The sequence below is a fragment of the Pelodiscus sinensis genome, chromosome 24, assembly GCF_052426305.1.
Source record: "Pelodiscus sinensis isolate ZL-2025 chromosome 24, ASM5242630v1, whole genome shotgun sequence".
Lineage (NCBI taxonomy): Eukaryota > Metazoa > Chordata > Testudines > Trionychidae > Pelodiscus > Pelodiscus sinensis.
Window position 1 is genome coordinate 21,401,487 of NC_143075.1, and position 18,419 is coordinate 21,419,905.

General features: G+C 52.5%; 1 protein-coding gene across 2 annotated transcripts in view; it reads right to left on the reverse strand.

Annotated features, from left to right (window-relative positions):
- Window positions 1-9,221: 9,221 nt before the first annotated feature.
- Window positions 9,222-18,419, reverse strand: part of SLC2A1 (solute carrier family 2 member 1) — a 46,232-nt gene continuing 37,034 nt past the window's right edge. For both annotated transcript variants that reach the window (XM_075906858.2, XM_075906859.2), the window contains exons 4-10: window positions 15,852-16,092; window positions 14,737-14,899; window positions 14,479-14,666; window positions 14,094-14,198; window positions 13,282-13,383; window positions 12,642-12,845; window positions 9,222-11,464 (exon numbers count right to left, since the gene is read on the reverse strand). In XM_075906858.2, coding sequence (XP_075762973.2) covers window positions 11,267-11,464; window positions 12,642-12,845; window positions 13,282-13,383; window positions 14,094-14,198; window positions 14,479-14,666; window positions 14,737-14,899; window positions 15,852-16,092 — 1,201 coding nt within the window. In that variant the 3' untranslated portion in view covers window positions 9,222-11,266. The remainder of the gene's footprint in view (window positions 11,465-12,641; window positions 12,846-13,281; window positions 13,384-14,093; window positions 14,199-14,478; window positions 14,667-14,736; window positions 14,900-15,851; window positions 16,093-18,419) is intronic.

Below are 18,419 nucleotides of genomic sequence, written 5' to 3' on the forward strand. Positions count from 1 at the left end.
AGTTAGGGACCACACAAGACAGACGGGAAAAAAGCCCCTCCCAAAACCCCCAACTCTCGCTGACATGGCCCCCCCAACTGAAACACCTCACTCCCCTGGTGCTCCGGACCTATAGCTGTGCAGGAAGGACTGAAGTTCAAGGCCTCAGGCTAGATTAACTCTTCTGGGGTTTCAGGGTTAATGGACTGTGTGGGCTCTGGGGTGAGCCCCAAAATGAGAATTTCAGCATGCAGGACGGGGCTGCCAGTGAGTGGAAGGGGGTTCAGGAGCTGGGTGGGAGGTGTGGTACAAGAAGGGGTGAGGGTGCGAGGTGTGGGTGGGAGGTGGAGTGAGGAGCACGCTGGGGGCACGGTGTGTGGCCAAGGGGGAGGGTGCAGGAGCAGGCTAGGGGTAGGTATTTGCCAAAGGGGAGGGGGCAGGAGTTGGCTGGGGGAGCGGGTTCTTGGCAAAAGAGATGGGGGAGTCAGACTCGGATGGCAGAGGCTCAAAGAATGGGGCATGGGTTTGGACAGCAGAGGAGACCTGACACAGCACCAAGGGGGGTCCGGCTCAGATGGTGGAAGGGACCCAGCCCCAGTAGCTCCTCCCCAGTGGCACAACGCCCCTGGGAGTGAAGCGGGAGCTGGAGTAGCCCATGCCTGAGGGATGGCACTGAGGCTGGCCACAGCAAGCGGCTGAGGAAGTAGCTGCTTTTGCGGAAAAATTGCCAGTCTAGACACAGCCCTCTAGTTTAACCTAAATCTTCCTTGTGGCAAGTTAAACCCATGGCTTTTTGTCCTGTCTTCTGCGGACAATCCTCTTCACACCCTGTCGCATACTGACCAGTATCACGTATCTTCCCCAAACTAAACAAACCCAACATCCCAATGTTTTCAATCGCTTCTTGCAGGTCTTGTTTTCCAGACCTGTAAGCTGATGGGTTTTTTTGTTTTTGTTTTTTTGTCCTCTGGATGGTCTCCAATTTGTCCACATCTTTCCATCAGTGAGCTGAGGCTGTTTCAGTCTGAGTTGTGTTGAAGAATTACTGCGTGTGTCTTGCTTCCAACACTACTGCTAATACGATCCAGAATGCTGTTCCCTTTTTTTGCGCGACTGTTACATTGTCAACTCTCATTTAGTCTGTGATCCACTCTAACCCTTGGAAGCCTTTTCTGCAGTCCTCCATCTTTCGCAGGCATTGCCAGTTCAGTATTTGTGAAATTGATTGTTCCTTCCTCAGTACACTGTATTGCATTTCTCTTTATTGAATTTTATCTTATTTCTGACCATTCTGCCAGTTTGTCAAGATCATTTTGAATTCTAATTGTGTCCTCCAAAGCTAGGAAACTTGCAACTCCTCTCAGCTTGCTACTTTTGCAAAATTTATGAGTGTATTCTAATGCCCTTCTAGCTGGACTGTGAATCATTGATATCTACTCTCTGAGTACTGTTTTCCAGACATTTATGCACCCACCTTCTAGTAGATTCATCTGACTCTATTTCCTGAGTTTGCTTATGACACATATGAGACAGTACCAAAAGCCTTACTAAAGTCGAGATCATTCACATCTATTGCTTCCCTCCAGCTGCAAGGCTTGTTAGCCTGTCAAAACAGGATGCTAGGCTGGTTTCACACTAGTTAGTGAAATCTGTGCCGCACAGGCACCAGTTCTAATTTTCGCCAGGAGTGTTCAGTCCCTGCTCAGCCCCAGCTCCTGTCTCCACTCCACCCCTTCTTGCAAGCAACTGCCTCTGCCAACTCTGGAGCAGCCACAGAGTTGGTGTCTCTGCCTCTTAGTATTTTCTACATGCTTATAAATGGATTATTTGCTCTGTTATCTTCCTGAGTATCAAAGTGAAGTCAGCTGGGCTACAATTCCCCGAGTAGCCTTTTTTATGGCTAGGTTCTATAGCCACTCTTTTCCAGGCCTCTGGGATGCCTCCCATCTGCCATGAATTCTCAGGACTAGGCACTAGGCAATGCAGTTAATGCACTAGGCAATGCAGTATGGGAAGGAGGTGGATAGCCATTGGTTAGGAACTAGTTAGAAAAGCTAAACATACACAAATCCATGGGCCCGGATTTAATGCATTTGAGGGCACTGAGGGAGTTGGCAAATGTCATTGCAGAGCCTTTGGCCATAATCTTTGAAAACTCGTGGAGATGGGGAGAGATCCCGGATGATTGGAAGAAGGCAAATGTAGTGCCCATCTTTAAAAAAGGGAAGATGGACAATCCAGGGAACTACAGACCGGTCAGCCTTACCTCAGTCCCCCAAAAAATCATGGAGGGTATCCTCAAGGAATCCATTTTGAAGCACTTGGAAGAGGGGACAGTGATCAGGAATAATCAACATGGATTCACCAAGGGCAAGTCGTGCCTCACCAATCTGATTAGCTTCTGTGATGAGATAACTGGCTCTGTGGATATGGGAAAGTCAGTGGATGCGATATACCTTGACTTTAGCAAAGCTTTTGATACGGTCTCCCACAATATTCTTGCCAGCAAGTTAAGGGAATGTGGATTGGATAAATGGACTGTAAGATGGATAGAAAGCTGGCTAGACTGTCGGGCCCAGTCGGTAGTGATCAACGGCTCGATGTCAGGATGGCGGTTGGTTTCTAGCAGAGTGCCCCAAGGATCTGTTCTAGGACCGGTTTTGTTCAACATCTTTATTAATGACCTGGATGAGGGGATGGATTGCACCTTCAGCAAGTTTGCAGATGACACTAAGCTGGGGGAGAGGTAGATACACTGGAGGGCAGGGACAGGGTCCAGAGTTACCAGGACAGATTAGAGAATTGGGCCAAAAGAAATCTGATGAGATTCAGCAAGGACAAGTGTAGAGTCTTGCACTTGGGATGGAAGAATCCCAAGCAGTTGCAAGCTGGGAACTGAATGGTTAAATAGAAGGTCTGCAGAAAAGGACCTGGGGATTACAGTGGATGAGAAGCTAGATATGAGTCAACAGTGTGCCCTTGTAGCCAAGAGGGCTAATGGCATGATAGGGTGCATTGGAGGAGCATTGCCAGAAGATCTAGAGAAGTGATTATTCTCCTTTATTCGACTATGGTGAGGCCACATCTGGAATATTGTGTCCAGTTCTGGGCCCCCCAGTACAGAAAGGATGTGGACGCATTGGAGAGGGTCCAGCGGAGGGCGACCAAAATGATTAGGGGGCTGGAGCGCATGTTCCTTCAGTATTCTTAGCTGTATTTCAACAGGTCCTGCCAACGTGAGAACATCTAACTAGTCTAAGTAATTTTTTACTTGCTCTCTATTTTAGCCACTGATCCTCCATCATTATACCGATGTTCGCCCTTATCAGGGCAGCCTTGTTAGTCGGCATCTGCAAAAACAACGAAGCGTCCTGGGCACCTTAAGGCCTAACAGATTTCTTTGGGCGTTTGCTTTCATGGGCAAAGACACATTTTGTCAGATGCATGCAGCGTAAGTTACAGAGGCCGGCTTCAAGATACTAGCACGTGAAAAGGAGGGCATTAGTTACCTTAACAAGTGGAGGATCAGTACTAACTAGGCCAGTTCACTCAGAGTGAATGTAGCTCACTCCCAACAGATGAGGAGGAGGAGGCGTGAATCCCAAAAGAGGGAAAATGGGTTTTGTAGCGAACCAGCCATTCCCAGTCCCTGTTCAACCCCAGATTAATGGCGTCCATTTTGCAAATATTTTGCAGCTCTTTGAAGGTTTTTTTTTTTTAAGGCTGGCCACTTTTAAATCTGTATGAAGTGTCTGGGGAGATCAACATTCTCCTCTACTGACTTGAAGATTTTCCGTCCAGGAGCGGAGGGAGTTTTGTCTTGTGCACCTATCCCGATGTCCAGGGCTTGACAAGCAGCAGCGAGCCCCGCTTGCCAACCGCGCGGTTTGGCACGATGCGCATGCGTAGACCGCGGTGCCGTGCCGGGCTAAAATCTATTTGCCACGGGCGAGTAGATTGCTGTACTTGTCAAGCCCTGCCGATGTCATATGCACTTGTTTGGATGGGTGCCCGTGTGGCACCCACCAGTTACTAACAAAAATGTTTATATATAAAAAATTTAAATGATGTAAGAAAAAATACTAAAACAGCAGATAATTAACAAGGTGCATGACCCTGCACCCACCCACCCTGAAAACCACCCAGCTTGCTGGCACCTGTCCCCAACACGCACTGTGCATGCCCCACTGCCTGTGCCCCCCATCAGGACCCCACACAGCCAGCTGGTACCTGTATGGGCCTGGCTAACTGCCTACCCCCACACACATCCTGTAGTTGTGCCCAGCCATGCAATCTGCTGCCATCAGTATATATGCCAGGTTCATGCTATCTGCCCCCAACCGCACCCCCACCAGCCAGTACCTGGGCCTAGGGCCCACAGCCCAGGCACCACTGCCCAGAGGTGTGTGCCCAGCCCCACACTTTGCCTGTTCCCCACTCATTGCTGGGGGACCTGTGTCCGACCCCACCCCCCAGCCCAGAATATACCTGCTCCCAGTACTTCCCACCACTACTGGTGGCTAGTGCCTTTGCCCTGACACCCGGCTGGCTTCTGTGCTGGGCCCCTGCTGTCCTTGGCCCCACTGCCTCCCCCGCTGGTACTGAGCCCCGCTAGCTGCCCCACCACTCTCCCACGCAACAGCTCTGGCCCCGGCCTGAACCACAGAGCAGCCTCCTGCTGCCCACCACACAGCTAAGGTTGCCAGAAGGTTTCTGAAAAAAATACCGGAAAAAAAAAAAAAAAGGACCCTGAGAGTTGTTAAGCAAAAAATAAACAATTAAATAAATAAACAAATAGCGTGGCCCCTTTAAGAAACATTTTTGAGGCTTTTCGGTCCTATCAGGCTGCTGACGACTGCCCGCCATCTTGCCTCTCCGCACCAGACAGCCCCCCGTGGAACCCGGTAAGCACCTGGTATTTTCACCTCCTGGGTGCGAAAAAATCAGAAAATACCGGACATTTCAGGTGTTGAGTATTTTCTTCATTTTTTTTAAACCGGACAGGAGGTGAAAATACCGGATTGTCTGGTTCAATACCGGACACCTGGCAACCCTAGCGCCACCATCCCTGGCAACTGGAGCAGCCACCTGCCACGTGGCTGCATGGATCTGCGTAGGAGGTGGGCAGGGTCCGTGCAGGCGCACAGCTTAGAGGGAACCCCGGTTACCATTCATGGTGTCTGATTTGCGTCCATTAATTTTTTTGCGTAGGGACAGTCTAGTCTGGCCTATGTACAGGGCGGGGGGGGGGGGGGGGGGGAGGGGGAACATTGCCTGCACCTGATGGTGTCGATCACAGTAGATTTGCAGGTGAATGAACCTGGGTGCTGTTTAGGTCCTGGGAGGGTGTCGTTTGACCGGGCAGGGCTGGCCAAGGGGGTTGTTACAAGGACGGGCTCCTGAATTAGGTTCTATTGTGTGTTGCAGGGGATTGATTCACGTTGAGGGGCAGGGCCTAAGTTTGTAAGAGGCCTGGCCTGCTGCTTCCCAAGGTCTGAGAGCATGAGGGTTCACTCACCTTAGCTGGTTGATCACAGCCGTCCTTTTCAGTGGTAACAGAAACAAGAAGCCATTCAGCACTGCAGTCGGGGCTGGATTTTTTGTTCTGGTCTTTCCCTCCCCATCGAGTAATGAGCTTACCCGGGCTTTGGCCTGCCTCGCCCTTCTTCTGGCTTTGGAAAAGGTTTTCTGGTGACTCTTCTGTCCCTAGCTAATTGAATCCCATGTATGGGCTTTGGCCTTTCTAATGGGGTCCCTACAGGCACGTGTTCTTGTTCCTAGTTATATACTTTGACTTGGTTTCCGCTTTTTGTAGGCCTATTTGAGTTTCAGCTGCATAACTCCTGCTTGAGCCAGTGTGGTCTCTTACCATCTTCCTTTCTTATGCATTGGGACTGTTTGCTCCTGTGCCAGGCAACCCACCCTCTACAAGCCTGCCAATAACAAATCTCCCCCCGTCCCAAACAAACAAAACCAACCCCTGGCCCTGGCCAGTAACATGGCACCATTTCCAGAGAAGTTCAAGCTGCTCCCCCTGTATTGCCCCTCTTATCTGCCAGCCAGGCCTGTGCCCCTGAGCGGAAGGAATGTGGCATTGGCTGGCAAGGTCAGACTGTCCTGGGAAGCGGGGCAGGGAGTGCTGGGCCAGGCCCAGGCCCAGGGTGTGTTTGCACAGCCAAGTGAGTGACAGGCTGAGGGCTTTATTATAGCCTGAAAGGCTGTGCCTGAGGGGAAGGAGAAGGACTATTGAATACAGAAACAGGCCAAGACAAGGGCCGTGTATAGTTGTAATATGGAAACAATGTGCCCTGAGTCACAAGGGCTGGTGTGAAAGCTATGAACACAACTCCAGTGCTGCCAACATCACACATTCAGAAATGGCCTGTCAGGCCCCCCAAAGCATAAGCTAGGCCTAGAAAGCGAGAGGTTTTAAAAGAAATGACCGTGCGGGTCTTTCGCTCGCTCCTGGGCGCCGAGAACCGAGACTCCACCCAGGTCGTGTTTTCAGGATTTTTTCCCGGCTCCGTGAGGGCTAAGAACTTACCTTCCAGTAAGAAAGTTGAGCCTCTCACCTGATCTCACAACTGCAGGAGCTGCGGATTTGACAGCCACATCATCTCCCAAGGACTGGCAACGCTGGGATTGGCGGGAACGCTAGGGGTGGCAGGTGTCTGGTTTTACCCCGGACACTCCAGTATCTGAGCTCTCTGTTCGGGAAACAAATTGAGAACATAGAGATGAAAAAATAGAACTGTCCGGTATTTTCTAACTCAGATGTCATGTCGATTGCGATGGAATGTCTAGTGTGTCTGGTATTTTTGTTGAAACCATCTGGCAACCCTAGGGAACGCTCCTGTGATGCAGCTTTAGTGGCACAGAGCAAAAAGGGCAACATCTCCGTCTCCTGTGGCTTCGCTCAGTGATGGATCACCCCCATTTGATTCTGCATGGAGCACACAATGGTGCACAAGGTAGAAGTGTGTGGACACATACAACATTCTGGGCCTTGCAGCCTGAATGGTGTGAAGCTCAGACCTTTTGTAGAAGCTCCCACAAGGCTGCCTTGGCCTTTCCTCTGAACACTAAGAGGATCCAGCATTAAGATCAAGTAATTAGCATTCAGGCCTGTCAGGGGATACAGACTGTAATTGTCCGAGACTCTTATATGCCCGGGTGGGGCCTGGCGCAGCTTGAAGTTGAGTGGTGTGCCTGGTGGCTGGAGAGACCGGGCTGGGACCAAGGATGTGCCTATGGAGAAATTCAGCATGCAGGGAGACTTTGTATTGCCTCCTCCTCGCCTGTGGTGGAAAGGCGTTTGGCTGTTTGCACCTGCAGACAACACGGCACCTAGCACAGACCAGGGATAGGAGCCCAGGGGACGAGACCAGCCGAGGCACCAGACCCCATATTTCGCAGCTCTGTGGCCTGGGCGCTAGGAACCAGCACTGCTACCCTGTGCCTGAAACCCCCCTCAGGGCTGAAAATGCAGGTGACCCCTTACTCCCAGTGAGCGGAGCCACATTAGCTCCTTGCTGCAGTCACTTAAGAGTGCCACTGGCTCATCCCACTACACGCCCGTTGGAGGGAAGCTCCTCGCCCGCCAGCGCAGCCGTACGCAGCAAGAGCAGGGCATTGGGGTCACCCAGGGGCTACATCAGAGCATCCTGATCCCATGAGAAGAGGCCTTTGCAGTCCAGTTGGGCTGGCCCTGGGCACCCTACACGATCAATCAGCCCCTTCAGCAGAAATACTTCTCTTCCTAGCAGCCTCTCACCACACCCCCCTTCCCCCCTCAAGTTTCAGACTCTCTCAGGCTGCATCTACGCTACAAAGAAAAGTGGGGGAAAGATACACAAATTGCACTTCGTGTATCTCCCCCACCCCTTTTCTTCAGAAAGAGGCTTTGCTGACATTTGCCCCGTCTATACTGGGCCAAATGTCGGAAAAACCCTCTTTCGGAACATCCCTTCTTCCTTGTAGAACGATGTTTACAGGGATGCTGAAAAAACGCATCTGCTTTTCTGAATTCCTCCCCCCCCCCCCCCGAAAAGCGAGGCATTCCTTGGATGCGGCAGAGCCTTTCCGGGATATCGCCAGTATCCCAGAAAAACTCTGCAGTCTAGACGTACCCTCAGGCTCCACAGGAGAGGCCTATCATAGGTCAAGACCCAGCATGCTGTGCAGGATGGTTCAAAATGAGGCCTGTGGTGCCCAGAGCAACAAGCTTTGCTTGTTTGAAAAGATTTTTTTCCTCATCCCTTTCTGCTAAGGAGGAGAGGGGAAGGGGGAGCAACCACACCCGTGGCACGGCTTCACGTTGCATTAAAAACTAAAAAACAATTTTCTCCACGAGAATGCTCATTTTTGAAAATGAGTCCGTTTTGTTCCACTTCAACCCCCCAAACATGTAAACCAGGAGCAGAGTTCTGAGAGGACACCTCTCAGCTAACAGGTAGCCAAGTTAAATCCTGGTATGGGAACAGAGCCCACCTTTTGCATAGGACAGAAAAGCTACAGTCCCCAGAACTATGGGGCTAAGTGTCTCAGACAGGAGCAGCCCATGAGCCTAGGCAAACTAGGCAGTTGCCTAAGGCGCCACTGGCCCGGGTGCCCGATGATGTCACGGCGCCCCGGGATTACATTACTGCCATTGATGGCCGTGCAGGCAGGGACGCCGATTGTGCCTTCCGCCTCGGGCTGCTCCTGCTCTCAGACAAAAACTCTCCTTACCCCGCAAAAAAATGCAGATTTGGGTCAGAATCTTTTGCAAATTGTTTGCAGAAAACCCCCTCACAAATTCTAAAATAGTTCACCTTTGACTTCATTCAAATTTTATTTCCAGTTCATTTTCCAAATAAGTCTTGGATTTGAGCTGAAAATTGTGTTTTTAAATTTAGTTTGCAATAAAAAAAACCTGCATTTTTCAGCAAATGGAGAACAAATGTAACGTGGGATCAGATTTCGAACAACATCCACTCATTCCTGCAGTTCTAACAGAATGAACTGGGACAGAGTTAGGCTCAAAACAAGGGACCCTGAGCAGAGAACACTGGAGAATGCTGAACTGACAGTAGGATCATCTTCTGGTAAGTTACCCGTAATGTCCGGCGCTGGCCAAAGTATGAACATCACTCCCTACTAGAACAAATCCACGTGACACGGCACATTTTATCTGTGTACTTTTTTATTCTTTCCACACACGTTTCTCTTCCTTCTCTTGGCACTTAAGATTTTATTTAAAAAAAAAAACGAGTTAGCCTTTTGGACTTCGCGCCGCACACAGAGGTTTTCTTTCTAATTTTATTCTCTTTCAAGGGTGACTTTGCAGCCAGCTTAAAAACAAATAAATAAAAAAATACTATTAAATAGCTGCAGGTGGCTTTGGAAATGTGCCATGAGCTGCTAAAACATATGCACTCTGGGGGAATTGTTTTGTAAAGGACCTGGCAAGGTTTGTAATACACTAAGACTAAAATTCAGTGCAACAGATGCAGCTACAGTGCAGGTAAGTTAACTACAAAAAAGTCATTCATTCTATTGAACAAGCCTTTCATTACAGTCGCTATAGAAACTATATCTTTGTGTCTGTACTTTGTTTACAACGTGAATATAATTCAGGAGTATTTACAGTACTTTGCTTGTCAATTGGAAACACTATAACTTAAGGCCTACTATTAACACCATTGAACATACATATATATAAATAGATCTTCCAGGCTATACACAAAGCAGGAAATGTATGTATCCATTCAACTGAAATTTCTGAGGGTGTGTCTAGACTGCATGGCTCCATCGACGGAGCCATGTAAACTAGTTTACCCAACATAGTCAATGAAGCGGGGATTTAAATAATCCCTGCTTCATTAAAATAAAAATGGCCACCACGTTGTGCCGACAATCAGCTGATCCGGCACAGCGTGGCAATCTCGATGCGGATCAGTCGACAAGGGAAGCCTTCGTCGACCACTCCTGTAAACCTCGTTTCACGAGGCATAAGGGAGCGGTCGAAAAAGGCTTCCTTTGTTGACCGATCCGCGTCTAGACTGCTGCGCTGTGCCAGATCAGCTGATTATTTTAATGAAGCGGGGATTATTTAAATTCCCACTTCATTGACTATGTCGGGTAAACTAGTTTCCATGGTTCCGTCGCTGGAGCCATGCAGTCTAGACACACCCTGAGAGTCTGGGACTTACAAAGTAGCAACTGGAATAGTGTTTGTCTTGCGTCAATCAGTTTATTTTGCCCCAAACTGGCTTTTGTGGCCTGTAAACATATCACTCCTGCTTCTCAGATACACCTTCAAAAGGCAAGGGCTGCTTGTGGTGGGAGCAAAATAAAGAAAACACCCAAAAACAACCCACACACACACACACACACCCCCCCCCACACACCCCCCCCCCCACCCCCCCCACACACAACCGGATTTCAATTCTCATAAGCCGAGAGAGCAGTTTACTGCTGGTTTTTCAGTAATGAGGCTTCCCTGCCCACATGCACTGCAATTGACCTAATGGCAAATATTGCCAGACAAACAGTAGTTTTACTCCCCCACCCCCCAAAAAACCCCTTCGCCCCACCCACACTGTACCCATCTGACTCAGAAGTGATCCATTCAGATGAGGGAAGTATACTCCGCTGAGGACCAGAAGGACTGAGAAGCTGCCCTTGGAGATTGTAAATCCTGGGAGATGCAGTGAGCCCAAAAGGCTGGTCCCTCTAGGACTGCCCCAATCACTACAGGCATGTCAGAGCTTCTCGGGGGCACAGATCAGGTGCAGCTACTATTCAGACCTTCTCCCCTTACCCTGTAGCTCCTGGGGGTAGAATCTTGCTCCCCCAACCCACTAGGGGGTTGAAATTTCAGACAGTTTGAGACATTAAAATTCATTTTAAATATGTCATAAAACACTTTCTTCTGGGATTAAAAAACAACCTTTAGAAGTATTGACCTGTTAAAAGCTTCTCGTTAAAGCATCTGTCACTTCATTACTAAGGGAACCACTTCAATCTCTCAAACAGAGGAGGGGGTTGGATTTAAAACATGAGTTGTTGTTTCTGACGCTATCATCTTTGAAATCCTGGACGTGAAGCCACCTAAAATTCCTAGCCAATGTGTGTCAGTTTATTGCTGGCCAACCGGATGGCTGGTGGGGGCGGGAGGGACCTCTGGAGATGGAACGAATGCACCCAACCGCGCCCCGCAGTCCTCCTGCCTGGTTTCTGAACAAGCATTACAACACTCGGGACAGTTCAGTGGCTTGGAGCAGAGGGACTTGCTGCTGGCTTGTTAAACCTGGGAGTCAGCCCCCAAGCTGTGGAACTCGTCGGGCGTCTTGTCGCTCTGGCTGGCACCGCCCTGGCGGAACCCAGAGGAAATCTCGTCGAAGGTCCGGCCCCTCGTCTCAGGCACCTTGAAGTAGGTGAAGACGAAGAAGAGGATCAGCAGCACGGTGAAGATGATGAAGACGTACGGGCCACAGAGTAGCTGAAAAGGAAGAGGCAGGTAACCGGTGAGTGTTTGCCGGGAGGTGCTGAGGGGAAGTCGTTCACTAAGGGCGTGCGTGGGAAGTGCTGCCCTGATCGCTCCTGATCTAGTAACGCTTTATACTGACTGCTGGATATCACCCGCCCCACCCCGCTCCTCCCAGTGTAGGGCAGCAAACGGCTCTGCCCCTGCCCCTGGCCTGATGGTGCCAGTCTAGCCCATGACTCAGCTAGGCATCTTTGGACCTAGGGGACCACGCAGAGCGGACATTGGGGTCAGAAGGGCACCAGCTGCAGCCTCAGCTCTGTCAACCAGTTCCCCACAGGAGCCGCAAGCGGCACTTCCCTCCACCCACACAGACCGAAAGTCCTAACCCGCCTGCTCCCGTAGCGTCCTGAGCAGCTTGATCAAGCCCGTTGGCATGGGAAACGAGAGATTGGTCCTGGCTGAGCTGTTCAGGTGGGGTAGCTCGGCAGCAGGGCGGATTCTCCCAAGGTGACCTGGCTGGAGTTTTTCTACCGTTCCCGGGGGGTGAAACGCCACGCTGGGCAGGGAGCGAGCGTGTAGCTGAGGCACTGGGCAGAGGCAGGGCAGTGCCTCACTCCAGTCGGGGAAAAACTGGGCTTTCTGGTTAGCTTGCATAAGGGGAGGCAGTGGGGGGGTGTAGTGGACACAGCTAAGGCTGCCCTGACTCTGCTACACATTTAGCATCCCTGGGTTGTGGCTTCTCCATCTGTACAACAGGGATAACACCACTGACATCTCGCTGCACAGGGGCTGGCAATCTAGGGATCAGGCAAAGCCCTAGGGTGCAGCAGCATCCGACACGCTGCTATTCAGTCTTTACTAAAAGCCAGACCCAAGGCAGCTGGGCCCCTCCGAGCTCCCTGGGGTAGAACCAGCCTAAGTCCAGCCTCTCGGATGCTAGTCAATCTCTTGCTCTGTTATCCCAGCACTGCTGCAGGTGCCTGCATCCCTTACAGCTTCCCCTCTCCAAGAGGGTCTGTCAGCCTACCTGGCTGCAGAGAGATGGGCCCCACATCCAGTTGTGGGAAAAGCCCCCATCCAGCCCTGCCTCAGTCTCAGCTCGTGGGGCAGTCAAAGCCCTGCCAGAGCGGCTCACAGAGCACTATCTCCTGAGTACATGCCGAACTAGAGGAGGGAGGAGGACGATTACCTCGACATACTGGAAGCCCATGCCCACGATGAAGTTGGAGGTCCAGTTGGACAAGCCAGCCACAGCAAAGGCAGCAGGACGAGGGCCCTGGCTGAACAATTCTGCCACGATAAACCAAGGGATGGGACCCGGGCCAATCTCAAAGAAAGCCACAAACCCGAAGATGGCAACGATGCTGAGGTAGGACATCCAGGGCATTTGGTCCTAGCAGACAGAGAAAAGAGCATTATTTGTTCGAAACACACGTGGACCCTGCATCTCGGGTACAGTCACTGGGGGGTGCTGGGAGGGGTGAGGGCATAGGCCCTCCTCTTTAGGAAGCTCCTCCCTCATTCCCGGGACGAGATGTTCTCAAGGCACTCCCAGGCGGGCTGGTGCCTAACTTCAGTGCTGGACAAGCCTGGAGGCAGGTGCCTTGGGCAGCCAGTGGGCACTGCCATCCTGCGTTCTCCAGAATTACGCCGCCAGGCAGAAAAGGCATCAGGGGTTCAGGCAGCACTGCTCAGCCAACCGCCTGACATCATCCCTGCCAGGCTGAATTTCTGGGACAGTCCCCTTTTCCCCACCGGGCTCAGTGCCCCACCCTCCCTTGATTGGTGTAACTCACTGGCTGCCCCCCAACCCCTGAGCACTCCCTTACCAGCAGCACCAGGGCAATCGTCATGAGCACCGCGCAGCCTGCCATCCCCGCCAGGCCAATGAGGTGCAGAGTCCTGCGCCCGGCTCGCTCCACCACAAAAAGCTGCCGACAGAGGGAGGCAAGCGCTGGTCAGCAGTCTGCAGCCAGGGGGCAGCCCCCCATCCGGCCCCAGCTGCAGCCCTCTCTGGGGGGAACACACTTATGCTTTCTAAACAGCTGGCAGCCCTGCCTCGGGAGGCCGTCGCACGGCAGCGCCGGGGTGCCCAGGGTGGGACAGATGCTGGGGTAGCTGAACACAGCTGACCTGCTGGCGGGAGCAGCCATGTCTCAGCAGGCAGCCTACGGCAGAGGGGTCAGTAGACAGGCGGGAGAGCTACTGGGAGGAGACTGGCTCCGAGTCTCGTACTAGGGACAGTGGTGGTTTCTCTGCTCGCCAAGCTGTGAGTTGGAAGCCCATGTTCTAACCTCAGCACCGCTGCTGTTTCGCTCCGTGGCCTTGGGAGAATCACTTGTGGCCCAGTTTTCAGAAGCCTCAATGCCAGTGAGAGCCGCAGGGCACAGCACCCCTCTAATGCGGCAGCTATTGAGGATCTCGTGCCTCAGTTTCCCCAGTGGCGAAATGGGGATGTTTTTCTCCAGGTCTGACAGGGCGTTCGGGGGTTGATAGAGGCTCGAGTGGCAGGACAGGGGTTTGTCAAACAGGGACACAGGTGCATGGCGAGACAGGGCTATCTCCGTAATATCCACACATGCTCGCACCCGCCTGACGCCGTATGGGGAGCGGGAAGGACGACTGCCGCGTGGACACTCACCGAGACTACCGTGAACGCAGTGTTCACCACCCCAGAGCCGATGGTGGCGTAGACCGGCTGCTCCACGCCCGACTTTTCAAAGATGCTGGTAGAATAGTAGAAGACCTACAGGGTAGAGCAACTTGTCGTAAGCCAGCTCCACGGGGCGGAGAACGACCTCCGATCGGCAGAGCGACGCCGTTCCAGCCGTGTGTATAGGGAAGGAACAGGGTGCAGTTGGGGGGTGCAGCACAGCCCTGTGCGAAGGGTTGTGTGATGCTGCACCAGTGGGCGGAGGCAGCGTGTCCCTGGAAGCTGCGCCTGGCACTGGCCGTGCTGCTCGCTGCCTTCCCCTCTGGGCTCTGCCCCAGACAGTTTTCAGCCCCTCTGGCCCCGGCGCACTCACCGCATTGATCCCAGAAAGCTGCTGAGACAGCTGCAGCACGATGGCGATGAGGATGGGCTGCCGATACAGCGGGGAGCGGAACAGCTCCAGGATCGTGACTTTCTTCTCCCTCATCATCTGCCGGCTCTCCTCTTTCATCTCCTGGAGGTCGCTGCTGACGTCCGTCGTCCCTCTGAGCTTCTTCAGGACTGCGGGGAGGAGGGGGAGAGGTGAGGGATCTGCCGGATGCCGGCCCCCAGGGCAGGGCAGACCACTCACCGCTCTTGGCTTTGTTCTCCTCGTTGCGATTGATCAGGAGGAAGCGGGGGCTCTCGGGGGCAAAGGGCAGGATGATGCACTGCAGCAAGGACGGGACGAAGGTGAAGCCCAGCAGAAGCGGCCACCACGACTCGTTGCCCATGATCAAGTCCATGCCAAACACCTGCGGGGAGACCGCGAGCTCAGTCCTTCCTGCAGGTGCCGTGGTACGAGCGAGGCCAGATTCTCTAGCCCCACCTCCTGCGCATCACAGGCCAATAGCTCCGCCCAGTGCCCGCACGCTGAACCCTGCTGCCGTCAATGGCAGGCTCTGATCCTGGGGGCATCAGGGGGATGGAGCCAGGCACCTTCGCTGCCTGAGCGACAGCAGCAGGCCTGCGCTTGGAGGGAGCAGCAGACAAGCCTCATCAGGGAGGCCAGCAGGGACAGGAAGCCATATTGTGGGTTCCTCTCCCACCTGCTCCTCCCAGTGGGTGACACCATGAGAACAGGAGCCATGGACAGACACAAGGGACAAGGCAGATCCCCGATCTGGATCCCTCGCCCGCACGGTGCACAGCTGCCGGAGCATCACGTGCAAAGCCAGGCCCCTCCCCAGTCCTCCTCTACAGGCGCCAGACTACAGCAGATAATCGAGTTTCCTCAGCCCCCTGGCTGCACCAGCAAAATGAAATGACCAATGCAGTAGACTCAAGTCCCAAGCCTGGGGCTGTCTATTATACATGAACACCCTAAGGCTCCTGCTAACAAGAGGGGCCCATTGTATTAAGTGCAGCACAGACACCACTGCAACCAATAGGCACAGGCAACGTCATTATAACCATTCAACTGGGGAGAAGCAAGCAGAGATTACAGGACTTGCCCAAGTCACATAGCAAGTCAGTGGCAGAGTTCAGAATAGCACCTAGAGCTCCTGAATCCCAATCCCAGAGCACCCTTCCCCTCTGAAAGCACTTCTCTCAATGGCACCAATCAGTGCGGGTGAAAACTCACCCGCCAGGCAAATGCAACGTTAAACACAAAGGCCGGGCGCTGGGTGAATTCCTGAGGTGGATGATTGTCAGCGTCACACGGACCAGCCTTTGCAGCAGCAGACGCCTCGGAGAATCGCTCACCTGTGCAATGAGGATGCCCACGACGATGCCGAGCTGGTGGAACGTTCCAAGTGCCCCTCGCAGCGCCGTAGGAGACACCTCCCCCACGTACATGGGCACGAAGCCCGTGGTGAGACCGGAGTACAACCCGACCACGAAGCGGCCAAGGATGAGCATCTCGAAGGAGTAGGCCACCTTGGAGAACCCCATGAGGACAGCCGCCAGGAAGGCGAGACTGTTTGACATGAGCATGGAGTTGCGTCTGGGGAGGCAAGGACATGCAGATCAGAGGTAGCGGCACACCCGCTGGAAACCCACCCATGCCTCAGTTTCAGCTCTTGGGGGAGAGGAAAGAGGAAGGTTTCCAAAGCCTGACTGCGGAAGTCGCTCTGGGTTTCAAACCCTCGGCTGCAACGATCCAAGGCAGAAACGAGCTTTGAACTTCGGGTTCTGTCATCAGCAGCCGGTTACGCTGCCTCGGAGGAAGCAGCCAGTGCTGGGATACGCCTGAGGCACAGGCACCAGGCCTGGCACCAGTGGGGAGGATGAAAGCTCCCCAGGTAGGAGCAAAATGCAGATGAACAGACGCTGGGCCTGTGTAACAATTTGTTTTTTCTGTAACCATGTTGGAAGGCCTAAACTAAACCCTTCTTCTACAGCCAGAGTGGAGAGCAGCAGCCGTCGGCTGGAAAGCCTGGAGTCATATACTCACATTCCATCTAAACTGCATTCAAGGAGTGTCACACTAGGCTGAGAGAAGGGGATCAGGTCCCAACGGCCCCCCACAGTCACCAGATAAAGAAAAAGATACCAAGATGGGTAAAGAAAACTTAATTAACAGCAATAAACTGCTTATCAACAGCTGAGGTTGTGAATCCTCATTCTAGGATTATTGTCCTCGCTTTCCTGTTTGTCTGTGTGACCTGCCTGGTTTGTAACTGTTTGTCTGCTGGATAATTAATTTTGCTAGTGGTAAATCAACTAAGGTGGTGGCGCATGATTGGTTAGGTAATTCTGTTACAGGGTGTTATGACTGGTTAGTAAAATTATACTAAAATAAACTGGTTACAGTCTAACAGGACTCAGGTTTCACTATGCAAAAGGAGACCAGATAGAAGAGCAAAAAGGGAAACAAGAACAGAAAGGATAACCTGGAAGAAGGGGGAAGACCTGGAAGAAGAACTCACCTCCAAGACACAGCCTAAGAACAGAGCTGCCAGGCCCCTTCTGCACGACCGTGATGTGTAGCAGGTAAGATCCAGAGAGACTGACCTTGCCTGGCCAACAGAGGAAATCTGCCTGCCTTGATCAGGCTTGGTGAAGTACTGTGTGCTTAGGATGTGTATTCTGCTTGCTTGGGAATTGTCAATAAATAGAGAATAAGAATATTACTGCATGAGGCTCTTTCAGTGGCAAAAGATCCTGCAAACCCGCAGGAAGTACCACCCTGAGCCCTAGGAATTGGGTGAGGATGGGTGTGTAAATTCACAGGATTGCACCCTGAGCCCTAGGAATTGGGTGAGGATGGGGGTCCTTAAAGCATGGAAGGGAGAGAGAAATTTGTGCAGGTAACATCTGGTCAGCGGGACAGATGCAGGTGTCCTTGGACAGCAGCTCTCAGCCAGCGGCTCCCAAGTGTCTCACTGGGCAGCAGCACATGCCGAGCTGAAGAGCGTCTCACCTGGGCGGAAGGGATTCTGCACTAAGGAGCCCTGGCTCCGGAGAAGATGGGAATCGGACGACCGCACAGCTCAGTGGTTTCACCAAGACACCCAAGCAGGGAGATCCTGGCTCTGGAGAGAGCTCAGGGGACAGCCACACGCGGCCGATCGCTTCACACATCACCTCAGCTCCCAGCAGACGCCACAGCCGAGGAGGGCCCAAAACAAAGCAGAGCGAGGGCCCTGGGGGATGGTAGCCGCCTGGGGGAGGGGACGGAGGGAAAGCCCACAGGGACCTGGGGAGGAACGGACAGAGGCGAGGAGCCTGGAGAATGCTGGGAGAGTAGGTACAGTCCATGCCAAGGGCGAAGGGAGGGGCAAATTATGGAGAATGGCAAGGAGCTTAGATCAGATGATGGTGATGAAATTGACAGACAAGGAGGATGACTTCAATCACCCTATTAGAGGAGCAGCCATGTTAGTCTGGATCCGCAAAAGCGACAAGGAGTCCTGTAGCACCTTATAGACTAACAGATGTATTGGAGCATAAGCTTTCGTGGACAAAGACATCTGACAAAGTGGGTCTTTGCCCACAAAAGCTCATGCTCCAATACATCTGTTAGTCTATAAGGTGCTACAGGACTCCTTGTCGTTCAATCACCCTGACATCTGCTGGAGAGCAATACAGCAGTGCACCGATAATTCAGGGAGTTTGAGGAGTGCCAGGGACAACTTCCCGGTGCAAGTACCGGAAGCAGCAACGAGGGGTCATGCTCCCCTTGACCTGCTGCTCACATATAGGGAAGAGCTGGTAAGGGAAGTAGAAGCAGGTGGCAGAAGGTCGATTCAGGATCCTGACCAGAGGGAGAAAGGAGAGCAGCAGAATGCAGACCCTGGACTCCAGACAAGCAGACTTGACTCCCCCAGG